This window comes from Plecotus auritus (assembly GCF_963455305.1).
Source record: "Plecotus auritus genome assembly, chromosome: 7".
Lineage (NCBI taxonomy): Eukaryota > Metazoa > Chordata > Mammalia > Chiroptera > Vespertilionidae > Plecotus > Plecotus auritus.
In genome coordinates this window covers 10190625-10205130 of record NC_137774.1, presented here as the reverse complement: position 1 = coordinate 10205130, position 14506 = coordinate 10190625, and the positions used below count along the sequence as shown (strand labels likewise).

Sequence of the window (14506 nt, the reverse complement as noted above, 5' to 3'; positions counted from 1 at the left end):
AGACTGCAAGAAAAAGGGGAGACTGAGGAGCAGGGGGGAGACAGGGGGGAGAAAGGATGAAGGGCAGAACAGGAGAAACGGGCAGAGGGAGGGGAGGTCACGAGGAAGGAAGTCGGGGAGACTGAGGGGCATGGAGGGGACTGTGGGAGCAGAGGAGCAGAGAGGGGAGGGCTCCCAGCCTCCGAACCGAAGGACAAAGCTGGAGCCTGGATATGGGGCATAGGAACCCCACGGAGGCCTGAGGCTTTCTGCAGGAGCTGGGGACCATGCCCCTGCGCCTCTGCCCACCTCCCCAGCAAATCTCCAGGCTGCCAGGAAATCAGTCCTCCTTCCTCTGCCTTCTTCCCTCCCTCTTTCTATCCCTCCCTTTCTCCTCCCTCCCTCCCCCCTCCCGGGGCAGGGGGGGACGGGGTGGGGGGCAGGCAAGCCTGCTTCCTCGCCAAATCCAAAGCCTTCATCTCTGCTTTTCAGAGCAGGGAATGAAAGAAGGGGAAGCGAGTGCAGCCCTCAAACCCGCTGACGGCCAGATTTTTATTATCTTTGCTCCAATAGGCCCTAGGAAGTCAACAAGGGAATCTTCAAAGAGCATCTCAGTGGCTCAGTGAAGCCTGCACCTGCCCTGGCCCACTCACGGCAGGCAGCCAGAGCTTGAGGGACACAATCTGTCCCCCAACTCCCACCAAGCCCAGCGACCAGATCCGAAGCTGCCAGCAGCCTCACCCTCAGCCTCCGTGCCTAGGCAAGGGCCACTTGGCCAGGCAGATGGGCTCAAAGGCCAGACCCAGGGCCGCTGGGCCTCAGAGGCAGTCTCTGCCCCTCTCTGGACCTCGAGGACACAAGCAAAGGAAGAAATCAGATCTGCTTGCCAGGGCTCAGAGGAGATAAGTGCTTGGGATTCCTAGAAAGAGAAGCTTTTGTGGCAAGCCCTAGATTCTTCCCCTAGATCCTTCCCCTGAACTGTCTGCCTGCCCCACACCCACAGACCCCTCCGTTGCCTCCTGACTCCCCCTCCTAGAAGCCCTCCCAACCACAGCTGCCCCGCCATTCGTGAGCCCCCGGCCCACTACTCAGGATGATCCTGGAACCCCATTCAAATCCTCAACTCCACCTGCCTTCTTTCCCCAAGACCTAACCTGGGGTGGGGGTGGGGCTAAAATAAACCTGGTACTTCAAAACACCCTCTCCCTCCTAAGCTTGGATTTGCCAGAGAAAGCCAAGGTTGGCATTGGGCAGATGGCCACCAGCACCCCAATCCCCGCCCCCCAGCTCTGACCACACCATTGAGATCTATGCCCGAAGCCAAAGAAGAAATCAATGGTTCTAATTAAACCCTTTTTCCAGGATGGGTCCCTGGCCAGAGAGAGAGAACGAGCATCCTAGATCTGCATCCCAGCACCCAGCCCTGTTTCCTGTGAATCTTTAAGAAACCTGGAATCAGGTCTTCAGGACCCCAGAACCCCCACATTAGGCAATGAGGCAAGCAGCAAGCCTGGAGTTGGGGCATCTCAATCCCAGGGACCCTTCCCTAGGGGAGCCCCCCCCCTCAACACTCAGCACTGCCTGAGGACCACAGTTGCTTCTTCCAGATCCCCAGAGCACATGGGGGGACCCGAGTCTCCATCCCAGCCCCAAGGGTCATCATGATAATGGACCATCATGGTAAGGACGGAAGAAGCAGGGCTGTGGGGGCACTAGACAAAGACCCTCTTGTCCCCAAGGAGGGGTGGCAGGAAGCCAGGGCAAAGCCTTTGCACTCGCTGCCAGCAGTGCCTGGGTGCCAGGCAGTCTGGGGTGGGGGGGATCTTATTCTTGGAAGCCCCTCCCCTGAGGCCCACAGCCCTCACCCCCATCCCTTCCCTTTACACCAGGCCATCAGCTAAGTCTCTGCCCCAACAGCTCTCAGCTTGCCTGGAGCCCTCCTTCCCAGGTGAATGCCGGTCCAGACACTCGCCCACAGGAGCCCCAATACCAACCAGAAAACAGCAAAAACCCTCACACATCAACCATAACTGCCCTCCACATATCTACAAACGCACAACCTCGCCAGAAACCACCACCGTCACAGCCGCCACCAATCATGACGGAGCCTTATATTTTCAGTGACCGTCTCCATCGAATGCATCATCGATTCTTTAAGATCACCAACAGAGATACGGAAGGGAATGAGGGAAACTGAGGCACAGGGTTAGACAGCAAAGCAGTTGGCTCAAGGTCACCCAGACCAAGATATCCACAGTTCCACACACAGTCCCAAGTGCTCAAACCCCAAGCCAAAACAACATTCAGACCCGCAGCCTGCAAGTCTGGTCAGCTACTCCCCACTCCCAGCCCTCATCGGTTTCCCAAACAACAGTAGCTCCAACATCTTCCGAAAGGCTTCAGCCAGGAACCCTCAGCTCAGGGAACCCACTTCCCTTAAAGTTGGGGGCTGCAAGACCTCCTGGTTTCATAGTATTGGGGGAGAGGGAAAGGCAGTCCGGGATCCCCTCTTTGCACAATCCCTGTTCCTGCTCACCTGGCTCCCTTCGGCCCCCGGGGTCCTTCGGTCCGGCCTCCTCCCTGGGAGATCGGGAGCTGCCCTCAGCTGTCCTCTCCCACCAGGCCAGGGCAAAGCGCCGGAGGCACTGCCAGGGCTGCATGGGGAGGGTTGGGGCGGGGGTGCTCGCACTAGCAGCCGCACACACCGCGCCGGGCCCTGCCAGCCGAGCTGCGGAGGCACCCGGCCGGCCCCCTCGGCTTCCACCAGCATCCTGCTGCCCCCACCGACAGAACTCGGAGCTGGTCCGGGAGCTTCTGACGTAGCAGGGGGGTGCGTGGGAGGGGAGGGGGAGCCTTGGCGCGGTCCCTCCCCAGCCCCGCCCTCTGCCCCTCAGCCTCCAGCGGTTCCTAACTCCACACTAACCCTAGATGCTCTGCCCAGCTGGGGGCGCCCTCCCCTGCCCTCTTCAGGGGAAGGGCTTAAGATCAAATAGCCCCTCCCCGACCCCTCCCTCTCATGGCCCCTCCCTACCGGCCAGCTGAGCCGGGAGCGGGTCCCCAGTTTCTGCAACTGCTGCCTAGGCTCCGAGGTCTCCAGGGCTGGGGCCTCGAGGTGAGGGGAGTGGGGGGTGGGGAATACAGGCTTGTATCCTGGCAACACAGCCAACACCAGAATGCACGCATCCCCTTCCTTCCTTGGGGGACTGGCTCAAAGCGCTACCACCACCCAAGTGTACCCACCCCATTCTGGGACCTGAGGAAGAGGCCTTTGATGCTCCCCCACTTCTCCAGTGCCTTCGCCTCCCCTTTCACCCTCCTCTTCCACCAGCTAGGATGGTCCACTCCCCTCCCCCACTGTCCTCAGCATCCATCCCTCCTCCTCTCTCCCCTCCCGTGCCCCCTCCACCCATACCCCTCCAAATTTTAACCTCTCGGGCCCCCTCCCCCGGCTTTACGTGGCCCTCCCCACCCGGTCTCCAGCCTCGCCAATTTCTGAACCCCTCTCTGGTCCCAGCACTCCGCTCGCCCGGGTCCTTTTCCCAAGCCGGGCGCGCCGCGGTCCCCTGCCCTCTCCCCTCCCCACCACCCCCCACTCACACACACACCTGCGCCCGGAGCATCCCTCGCCCCTCCGGCCGCCGCCTCCCGGACCCGGCCACCGCCCCCGCCCCCGGCCGAGGGGAAAACACACAAAGAAAACAGAAATACCTTCCACTTAAGCATGGAGGCACATTAGGGAGGAGAGAGACAGGGACATGCCTTGGGACGGAGCGTTCCCCATCGGGCGGGGCGCGGGGGGCGGGGGCCCCCGGGCCGGCCTGCCTGGCGCTCGCCCTCTCGCCGCCTCGCGGGCTCCTTGCTCTGCCCCAGCCTCGGGGCGCGGTGCCAGGCGGGCAGGCCAGGGGCGCGGGCCCCGCCGGGGTGGACCAGCTGGGAGGGCGCCGGCGGCCGGGCGTGTGGGTGCGCGCGCGCGCGGGCGTGTCACCGAGTGTGCGAGAGCGAGTGTGCGTGTGCGTGTGTGTGTGTGTGTGTGTGTGTGTGTATGTGTGTGCGCGCGCGCGCGCGTGTGTGCGTGTGTGTGTGTGAGTGAGTGAGCGAGAGAGCCGGCGCGGGTGTGTCACTGCGGGCGGGAGCGCGCGCGGCGCGGGCACGAGCGTGTGGCCGGAACGTACAAAGGGCCGCCTGGGTGGCAGGGAGCGGGGAGGGGAGGGGGCACCGCGCCTCGTGCCCTCAAGCAGTGCCCGCGGCGCGCGGAGGGGCCGGGGTGCAGGGCGCGCTCACGGTCCCCTCCTCTTTCCACCTGCTTCTCCCACCCCAAGCTATCCTGGCGCCACTATAGAGACAAATACCCAAGGCCTGGAGCCGGCCTCGGGGAAGGGGCGCACCTCGAGGACTGGAGACTTCTCGCTCTCCAAGCCCCCGCGCGCCTTGGGATGGAGAAGCTTTCGGGAGGGACAGGGCCGGGAGGCAAGGCAGGGCGGCGGGAATGGGGGCCACTCTTTAGCCAAGGTGACCTCCGAAAGCCACAGCCGCGCTAGGCATGGAGCGTCTGGACCCCCGTCCACCTCTGCCCGGATGCTCCCCTCCCCCCTTCCTTAGACGCCCCTTAGACGCGGGAACCTAGTCCCCTCGGCGCCCCCTGCTGGGCTGTCTCCTTGCCCCCAACTCGGGTTGCGGCCCCTCCTGCAGGCCTCTGCTGGAACTGCAGCGGCCTGTGCTAGTAGTGAGGTGTGAGGACCCCAAAGGAGGGCGCTTCAGCTCCTGCCCCTTCTCACACTTCGCTTGGTCACGCCATTGCCACCTCCACCTTAGCCTGCAGAAGCCAGCACTGTCCCACCCCCAACCTTACGGCCACCCCCTCCGTTCTCCCACCCCCTCCTTCCTTGGCCTACCTGTGAGATCCACAGACTTTTCCAACTGGGACCAGCACCAGCCCCTCCTCCTGTCTTGGTTGCTTGCTCCCTCTCTCCCTCCGGTTTTCTGTCCTGTTTCTTCTCTCCCAAGCTTCTCTTGAGGAGGGGAAGGTGGGCTGAGTTCCCTGCTCCTATCAGCATCCCCACAGCCAGCTTAGAGGATCAAGGAAGGGGTACAGTACATCTCTTCGCTGTAGGCACCAGGCAGAGTGGCAGGCAGGCAGAGTTGAGAGAGGAGACCCCACCCCACCCAAAGAGGCCCAAATGACAAACCGGTTTCCCCACTTCCTGTCCTACCCAGTTGCAGCCTTACTCTAGGCTCTCCCACTTTCCTGCCCGCCCCCAGACCTGCCCCTGAACCAGCTACATGCCTGGCTAAGGGCAAGTCCCTGATGCCCCGTAGAGATTAATCTCCAGTTGCAGTAACTCATGGCAGGGCCAGTGCAGGAGGAGGAAGGGGACCCTTCCCAGCTCTCAGGAGGGCAGCCAATCTTGGACACACCGCTTGGGCACACGACCCCAACAGTCGGCACCCTGACTTCTCCCCTCCTGAGCCAGCTGCCTCTCCCTCTGCCAACTGGACGGTGCCCATCTTTTGGCCTCTGAGTGCACAGTGGGCACTTGTCCAGCTCCCTGCCTGGCTGCCCGCCCAGGATGGGCATGGGAGGCAGCAGGCCCTGTGTCGGGGAGGGGTTGACAAGTGGAGGGGTAGCTTCCCCCTCGGCTGCATGGACACCACCCTCTCAAGCCTCTCCAAGCCCCAAAGTTAGGGACTCACACTGCTGCTCCTCAACATTCACCCACCCCCACCCCCCACCCCGCCACTCAACTACACAGGACTCCGTCCTTCGCCTCTCCCAGGTGCCCCATGAGACAAGGTCTCTTCCCTCCCCTACTCTGTGTCCACCTAAGAGGCAGGGAACCAGCAGGTGCTTTACCCATGTTCTCTGATTTAACCCTCCCACAACCCTGCAGAAGTGGGCATTTTCAACCCCATTTCAGAGATAAGAGTTGAGGCTTAGAGAGGTATAGCCACTTGTCCAATCTAAGAATAGCAACGCTGAAATGCAGACCCAGATCTGCCTGACTCCAAAGCTCCCAGCCTCTGCTCACCATCTCCTAACCCAATGGGCTGCCAGAAGCAGGGGCCAGCCTCTGGCACCGGGCTCATGACCGACTGTGTGGTAGGTGGGCGAGAGTGGGCTCTAGGGTGTGGCTGAGACGCTCACTATGTCAAGGTTAAGGAGCTGGCCATTATTCCCCAGATGACCGTTGGAAAGATACTTGTCCCGCCACATGGGGGTTTTGCTGCCCTTATGCTAAATGCCAAGAAGCCGCTGCCTCGGGGACTGAGGGCGACAGACTCCATGAATCAGCCCTTGGAGATTAGAGACAGTTCCAAAGGCGTCAGCAGGACAGGGTACCCCTCTTTCCACACTCTAAGTTGACCTCCTGTATATTGAGGGCCCCTCCATAGTGAGGCGCTTACGTCTGATTCAGGTGATTTTTGTATGCATGTACCTTACTTTGTAAAAACAATCCTTAACATTCCTGATCCTCTGCATAGCTGTGAGCTCATCTGACTCCCTTCTCAACTACTTCGTCCACACCCACCCGACCCAGGACAGTGGCCTCCAAGTGTCCCAAGGAGGGGTGAGAAGGAAGACAGCTCCTGAACAGGAGCAAAGATCCCGAGGCTCCATGTGGAGCCACAGGGCAGATGGCCTGGCATGTCAACCCCACCCGATCCTCTGCCCCCACCCCCAGGGAAGATAGATGCCCCCTCCCTGTCCCATCAGATCTCAGATGCAGAGGCTCCTGGGGTAGGGAGAAGACTGATCAGGGCAAGAGCAATACAGGTATGATTTTTCCAGATGAGAGATGAGAATTGCTCCTATAAGCTGGCATGGTGCCTGGCACAACCAATGTGCCAGCTGCCTCCACCTGAGATGCCTCAGGTGCCACCCGCCCCCACTCTCATTCTGCAACAGGCGACTTCCCCCTGGCCCTCCTCCCCTGCGTCTCTGGCTTTGCTCTCAGATGGGAGGGCGCAGCTGGCACTGCCCACCTTGCCCTTCTTAGTCATCCCACCCAGCCTCCTCACCCGCTCCTGGGAGCCTATGGGAGGGAGGTTATGCGGGAGCACCCACACTCAGCCCCGCCTCTCCTTCCCCCAAGGTGTGGTTGGAACAGGGGTTGCACCTGGGCACACATCTGGACAGGAAGAGGGAGATGGGGCCCAGGGTGGACAGAGAGGGGCGCATGGAAAGGCACAGAGGAAAGGGTGATGTAGAAATTACATTTGGACACCCCGCACCACTCCCTCTGCCACCTCCGGAGCTCCACCCAGATCCTCAAGAAAGCCCCCTGCCAGTGGGGCTATTGTCAGGCCAGTGCATTGCATGAGCCCCTTTTGGACCATCCAAACTCCAGCATGAGTAGCCCGAGGCAGTGAGGGCTGGGATTTGGCCCTGTTCTGGGGAGAGAGTGACAAGGGTAGAAGCTGGTGTGGGTGAGGTGGGGGCACGGAGGAGGAGGCCGGTGCTTGCCTTTGCCCAAGGCCTGCACTCTCTGACCACAGCTAGTCTCCTGCTCTCCCCTGCCCCTCCCACCCTAGAGGAGAGGAGTCAGTGGCAATAAGTTTAAAAAGACCTCCTTCATTCACAGGGGTGCCTCCGCTCCCCTGCTTGTTATTGTAATGAATGCTAATAAAACTCAATAATTGATGCCCTCATTAGCACATCAAACCAACTTTCTGTGGAGAGAACTGTGGACTACGGTTCTCTGGGGTCCTGACTGCAGCCGGCCCCTCCAAAGAAACTCAGCTGGTGCCTCCGCTGGGAGGGACCCTGGAGAGGCACTTGCGGGGAGAAGCCTAGGAGCCACCCTCTGGGAATTTTCTGAGCACGGGCTCTGTCTTCCCTGTCACAGGGCAAGCAAGGTCCTGGCTCTCCCAGGAGACAGTAGCCCCCGTTAACCAGGGCTCCTCTCACAGCAGGGCAGTGGTTCTCACACTAAAGTGAGAATTAGAATCACCTAGAGGGCCTGTTAAAGCAGGGTTTGCTGGTCCCACCCCCAAAATTTCTGATTCTATAAGTTTGAGGAGGGGCCTGAGCTTTGCATTTCTAACAAGTTCCCAAGTGCTGCTGCTGCTGCTGCTGCTGCTGCTGGTCAGAACGCACACTTGCAGAACCCATGGGGCAGGGGCTGGCTTTCCCAGCTTAGGGCTTTGCCTGCTAACGTGGCTCAGCTGGCATGTCCCTGCTGGGCCTGGCACTCAGGGAGTAGCCCCCCCTTTCCTCAAACTCCCACCAAGGCCACGTCCTGCGTAAACGCCCTTGACAACGCCTTTCTCCCCAGACCTTGACCATTGATCCTGACGGACAGAGGTGACTAGAGCTGGATCTCCTTTTCTTTTTTAAATTTTTTAATTGATTTCAGAGAGGAAAGGAGAGGGAGAGAGAGAGACACATCAGTGATGAGAATGAATCATGGATCGGCTGACTCCTGCACGCCCCCTACTGGGGATCGAGCCCGAAACCTGGGCATGTGCGCCTGACTGGAATAGAACCTGGGACCCTTGAGTCTACAGGATATACTCTGCGCCAAAACAGCTAGGGCTGCGTCTCCTTTTCCCCAGCTGCTTGGCACGATGCAGGGGCGCTGCAGACACAGGTGGGTCTCCTCTCCTGGGAGGAGGGGGGAATAAAGGTGAGGGAGAGACTTACCCACACCCCCTCACTTTGGGGTGACCTACCAGGGTCTAAATGGGGAGAGGAACTCATGGAGACAGTCCATGAACATGCAAGCAGCTCCCTGCCTCCTTCCTTCCCACTCAGTCCCCTAGGATAAGAATTGACGTTAGTGAGTAAACTGCAGCCTTAGTGCTCTTGGTGGGGGGTGAATAAGACTGAAACAAGAATGTAGAGCCCTAGCCGGTTTGGCTCAGTGGATAGAGCGTCCGCCTCGGGACTGAGGCCCCGGGTTTGATTCCAGTCAAGGGCACATGCCCAGGCTGCTGCGGGCTTGATCCCCAGTAGGGGGCGTGCAGGAGGCAGCGGATCAATGATTCTCTCTCATCATTGATGTTTCTATCTCTCCCTCTCCCTTCCTCTCTGAAATCAATAAAAATATATTTGTAAAAAAAGAAGGGGAGGGGAGAAGAGGCAGAAGTGGGAAGAAGAGAAAATGAGAGGTGGACAAAACCACAGGAGGAAAGGAGAGAAGAGGGGAGATTAAAAAAAGAGGGTGGTGAGAAGAAGGCAGGGAGAGAAGGGGGGAAAGGAAGAGAGAGAATAAGGGTATTGAGAGGCCCAGGAAAGGGAAAAGAAGGAGAAGGAAGATGAGGAGAGGGAACCGCAGCAGGGAGGAGTAGGGGAAGGTGTCTGTATCTATCCTTGAGAGAATATTGTGAGCTACTGGGGCTCAGGTGGACCACAAGCCCGACTCCTGCAAGACTACATTGGGCTTGGCCTTGAGGCTCTAGATTTCACCATCTGATCCACATGCTGGTGAAAAAGGGAACACACACACACACACACACACACACACACACACACACACATTGCCACGTAGGCTAGCAGGGTGGGGAACAAAGCAGGCATCATCCTGACCTATTTACCCGTGCTACCACCTGGTAACCATCTCCTTACCACAGCAATCGCCTGTTTAATAAGGGAAGTAGATGGAACCCTCATATACTGCTGGTAGGAATATGAAATGGTTCAGCAGCTATGGGAAACAGCTTGGCAGTTCCTCACGTTAAACATAGAATGACCAGCCCCAACCGGTTTGGCTCAGTGGATAGAGCATCGACCTGTGGACTGAAAGGTCCCAGGTTCGATTCCGGTCAAGGGCATGTACCTTGGTTGTGGGCACATCCCCATTGGGAGGTGTGCAGGAGGCAGCTGATCAATGTTTCTCTCTCGTCCATGTTTCTAGCTCTCTGTCCCTCTCCCTTCCTCTCTGTAAAAAATCAATAAAATATATTTTTAGCCAAAACCGGTTTGGCTCAGTGGATAGAGCGTCAGCCTGTGGACTGAGAGGTCCCGGGTTCGATTCCGGTCAGGGGCATGTAGCTTGGTTGCGAGCACATCCCCAGTGGGGGGTGTGCAGGAAGCAGCTGGTCGGTGTTTCTCTCTCATCGATGTTTCTGACTATCTATCACTCTTCCTTCCTCTCTGTAAAAAATCAAGAAAATATATTTAAAATATATATATATATATATATATATATATATATATATATATATATTTTTTTTTTTTTTTAAAAACTTAGAATGACCATATGACCCAACAGCCTAAATGTCCTTCAGTGGATGATGGATAAATTGTCTGTGACATAGCTATACAACTGAATGTTATTCATCCATGTAAAGAAATGAAGTACTGCCCAGTGGGTGTGGCACAGTGGTTGAGCTTTGACCTATGAACCAAGAGGTGACGGTTCAATTCCTGTCAGGGCACACACCTGGGTTGCGGGCTGGATCCCCAGTAGGGGGCGTGCAGGAGGCAGTTGATCAACGATCTTCTCTCATCATTGATGTTTCTATCTCTCCCTCGCCCTTCCTCTCTGAAATCAATAAAAATATATTTTTTAAAAAGAAGACATGAAGTACTAATACCTGTTTAACAGGAATGAACCTCAAAAACATGACATAAGTGAAAGAAGCCAGACACAAAGGTTCACATATTGTGTGATTCCATTTCTATGAAATATTCTGAATAGGTAAACCCAAGAAGAATTGTCTGGGGGGAGGGGAAGTGGGGAGCAACTAATTCATGCATATGAGTTTCCTTCTGGGGTGATGAACATGTTTTGGAACCAGATAGATTTGGTGGCTGCACAACATGGTGAATGCCCTAAATGCCACTGTGTCATTCGCTTTAATTCAATGTTATATAAATTTTACCTCAATTTTAAAAAGTAATAATGAGCCCTAGCTCGTTTGGCTCAATGGATAGAGCATCGGCCTGCGGACTGAAGGGTCCCAGGTTCAATCCCAGCAGAAGGGCACATGCCTGGGTTTCCAGCTCAATCCCCAGTAGGGGGCATCCAGGAGGCAGCCAATCAATGATTCTCTCTCATCATTGATGTTTCTATCTCTCCCTTGCTCTTCCTCTCTGAAATCAATAAATATATATTTAAAAATAAAATAAAATAAAATAAAAAGTAATAATGAAAATAGGCGTTTTCCAGGGAGTTCATCAAGCCAACCGCAGATTTCAGAGTCTACCTTCTTGGAAATGGGAGCTCGTGCCTGCACGAGACATGGGCTTTCCTGATGCCCCGGGGCACCAGGCCTCCGCTCTGAGGACTGAAGATGCTCCCAGAACCCCAGGATGCAGTGTTCCGACCCGCCTGCAGCTCTGCAGCCTCCTCCTCTGCCTGGCTCCCGCCCCAAGGGAGGCTCCCCCTGCAGAGCACGTGGCAGATGTGTGAGCTGGCACTGAGGCGCTCCGCTCCCCATCTTCGCTGACATCCTGCAGTCAGCCCCAGGGGCAGCCCCTCTCCCCGATCTCGCTCCAGACAGTTTTCAAAAGCCCTGTGGTTTTCCTTTCCACAGAATTTTTTTCTTATCACCCCCTAAATGGACTCCCTGCTCTCTGGATTCTCTTACTCCCCACAACCCCCTCTCCATGTGCTAGGCCCTGGGCTGGCTCCCAGGATGAATCAGACACATTTGCTGCTCCCCACTGCACTAAAGCCCCACTAGATCCTTCCACTCAAACACCTTTTTTTAAATATATATATATATATATATATATATATATATATATATGAATTGATTGATTTCAGAGAGGGAGGGAGAGGGAGAGATAGATAAAAACATCAATGATGAGAGAGGATCATTGATTGGCTGCCCCCTGCACACCCCCTACTGGGGATTGAGCCCACAACCCAAACATGTGCCCTGACCAGGAATCAAACCATGACCTCCTGCTTCACAGGTCGATGTTAAACCAGTGAGCCACACCAGCTGGGCTCAAAGACCTTTAATGACCACTCCCTACAACAGGGAATGTGTCCTTTGTGGACCCTGAACCCTTTGTGTCCTGATAAAAATTTTGCACCCTCTCCCTAGACAAATGAATATACATGCCAGTCCACAAGGAATTTGTGGGTCCCCTGACCTCCACAGCCTATCCAAGGACCCTAAGGTGGGGCTATTCAAAGTGGGCAAAGTCAGTTTCCCCACCACTGCCGCTGCCCCAGCCACCCAGGTCCAGTCCTGGAAACAAACACCATCCCAGGTTCTTGGGTCATTCAGACTTGCTCCTGTGTTCTTGCTCATGAGCACTTTTTTAAAAAATATATTTTTTAATTGATTTCAGAGATGAAGGGAGAGGGAGAGAGAGAAACATCCTATCTAATAAAGAGGGAATATGCTAATTGACCATCACTCCATTACAAAGATGGCTGTACCCACAGCTGAGGCCAAGTTCCCATAAGGACCCTTAACAAGCAATCAGCAGGGACCTGAGGCTACACCCTCCCCCGCCCACATGGGGCTTGACAGGGGACCTCAGACCGCACCCCCCCCCACCCCAGCACTGGGCCAGGGGACCTGAGGCTGTGCCCCCCCTGCCTGGCTGGGCTTGACAGGGGACCTCAGGCCATGCCCCCCACCCAGCAGGGCTTGATGGGGGACCTCAAGGTGCATCCCCAGTGCTGGGTTGGGGAAACTCAGGCCGTGCCCCCACCCAGCAGGGCTTGACAGGGGACCTGAGGCTGTGCCCCCATCCTGGTGCTGGGCCAGGGGACCTCAGGCCGTGCCCCGCACCCAGCGGGGCTTAACAGGGGATCTCAGGCCATGTCCCCCACCTGGTGCTGGCTGGGGGACCTCAGGCCATGCCCCCCATCCTGGTGCCGGGTCAGGGGACCTGAGGCTACACCCCCTGCCTGGCAGGGCTTGACAAGGGTGGGACTGGCTGGGTCTGGATCTAGCCCAATGGGCGGGTCGGGGGGGGGGGGCAGCCGGGTCTGGGTCTCACAGGATTTTGAGGTGCATGTGGGTTGGTGGGGACTTGACTCTGGGTCCCATGGTGTGCCCCAGACTCTGACAGGAGGAAGGTTTTCATATACATTTTACTAATTTTCTTTCATCTCTGACACTTCTATTATAGAGAAAGGGCAAGTAGCAATATGAAATTATTTCCTCTAATTAATCCCCTTTTAATGTACACGAATTTCGTGCACTGGGTCACTAGTCAATGATAAGAGAGAATCATTGATCAGCTGCCTTTTGCACGCCCCACACGGGGGATGGAGCCCACAACCAGGGCATGTGCCCTGACCGGGAATCGAACCGTGACCTCCTGGTTTATAGGTCAAAGCTCAACCACTGGGCCTCGCCGGCCGGGCACAAGCACTTTCTTTGTGTGCTCTACCAGAACAGCCGCGCACAACACACACCTCACAATCTGAGCTGGACATTGTTCTGCCTCAGCACCTAGGAAGGTACCCGTTGGCGGGTATTTAGGTTGTTTCCAGGGCAAGAGATAGCCTGGTGGTTACTTTGTTTCACACATGTGAGCATGTCTGTAGAATTAATTCCTAGAAGTGGAATAGCTAGATAAAAGGTACATGTGCCCTACCAGGTTTGGCTCAGCGGATAGAGCACCGGCCTGCAGACTGAAGGGTCCCAGATTTGATTCCGGTCAAGGGCATGTACCTTGGTTGGGGGCACACCCCCAGTAAGGGGTGTTGCAGGAGGCAGCTGATCGATGTTTCCCTCTCATCGATGTGTCTAACTCTCTATCCCTCTCCCTTCCTCTCTGTAAAAAATCAATAAAATATGTGTTTTTTTTAAAAAATAGGTATGTGCATAAGTGTTTGAAATATGAACCACCATTTCTGTTTTTGCCCCGATTAGTGAATGCATAACAAACATTTTTTCCCAATTTGGCCGATGTTTCCCTTGTGCTGTGCCAGCGGAGAAACTGAGGCAGTTTCTCCTCCCTGGAGAAATAAAAAATTGGATGAGAAACCTGACAGCAGGAAAAAGCCCAGCTTCATTGGTCAGAAAAATGCCCCAAAGATCCTGCCCACCTTCGGAAACAGAGGGAAGGAGGAGGTGCCTTGCCTGAAAGGGGAGAAACTAAATAATGATCACCCCATGGATGAACAAGGAGACAACTCGGAGAACACGCAAGGTTCCACAGCTGCAAGAGAGACGGGAGTTAGCTGAGTGTGAACTTCCTGCCAGTGCAGGCGGGATGATGAAGGCCTGGAACCAAGGAAGGACTGTGGGTGACTCGCTGCTCAGAGATCATTAAACCAGGATTAAGGGTGGAGGACCTGCCTGCCGAGCCTGCTGGGAGCAGAGGGCTGGAGCAGGTGACCACTTAGCCGAGTGAGTGCACATCTTCGCCTAGTTAGCCGTGGGCAAACTACGGCCCGCGGGCCGGATCCGGCTGTTCTACCCGGTTCTCTTGCTCTCCCCTCCGCTCCTTTACTTTGAATTTATATTAGTTCACACAAACACTCCATCCATGCTTTTGTTCCGGCCCTCCGGTCCAGTTTAAGAACCCATTGTGGCCCTCGAGTCAAAAAGTTTGCCCACCCCTGGTGGCCCTAGGTGAAAAGGCAGAAAACTCGATTAATAAGGCAGG

The 14506-nt window shown here is 56.2% G+C and overlaps 1 protein-coding gene across 13 annotated transcripts in view; it reads right to left on the bottom strand.

Moving 5' to 3' along the window:
- SRCIN1 (SRC kinase signaling inhibitor 1) overlaps positions 1-4030 on the bottom strand; it is a 66138-nt gene extending 62108 nt beyond the window's left edge. For 12 of the 13 annotated variants that reach the window (XM_080678572.1, XM_080678574.1, XM_080678562.1 and 9 more), the window contains exon 1: positions 2516-2752. In XM_080678572.1, the coding sequence (XP_080534698.1) occupies positions 2516-2639 (124 nt within the window). In that variant the 5' untranslated portion in view covers positions 2640-2752. Of the gene's footprint in view, positions 1-2515; positions 2753-3738 lie in introns of those variants that run through there. The other variant, XM_080678571.1, reaches the window with a different exon arrangement.
- Positions 4031-14506: the final 10476 nt, after the last annotated feature.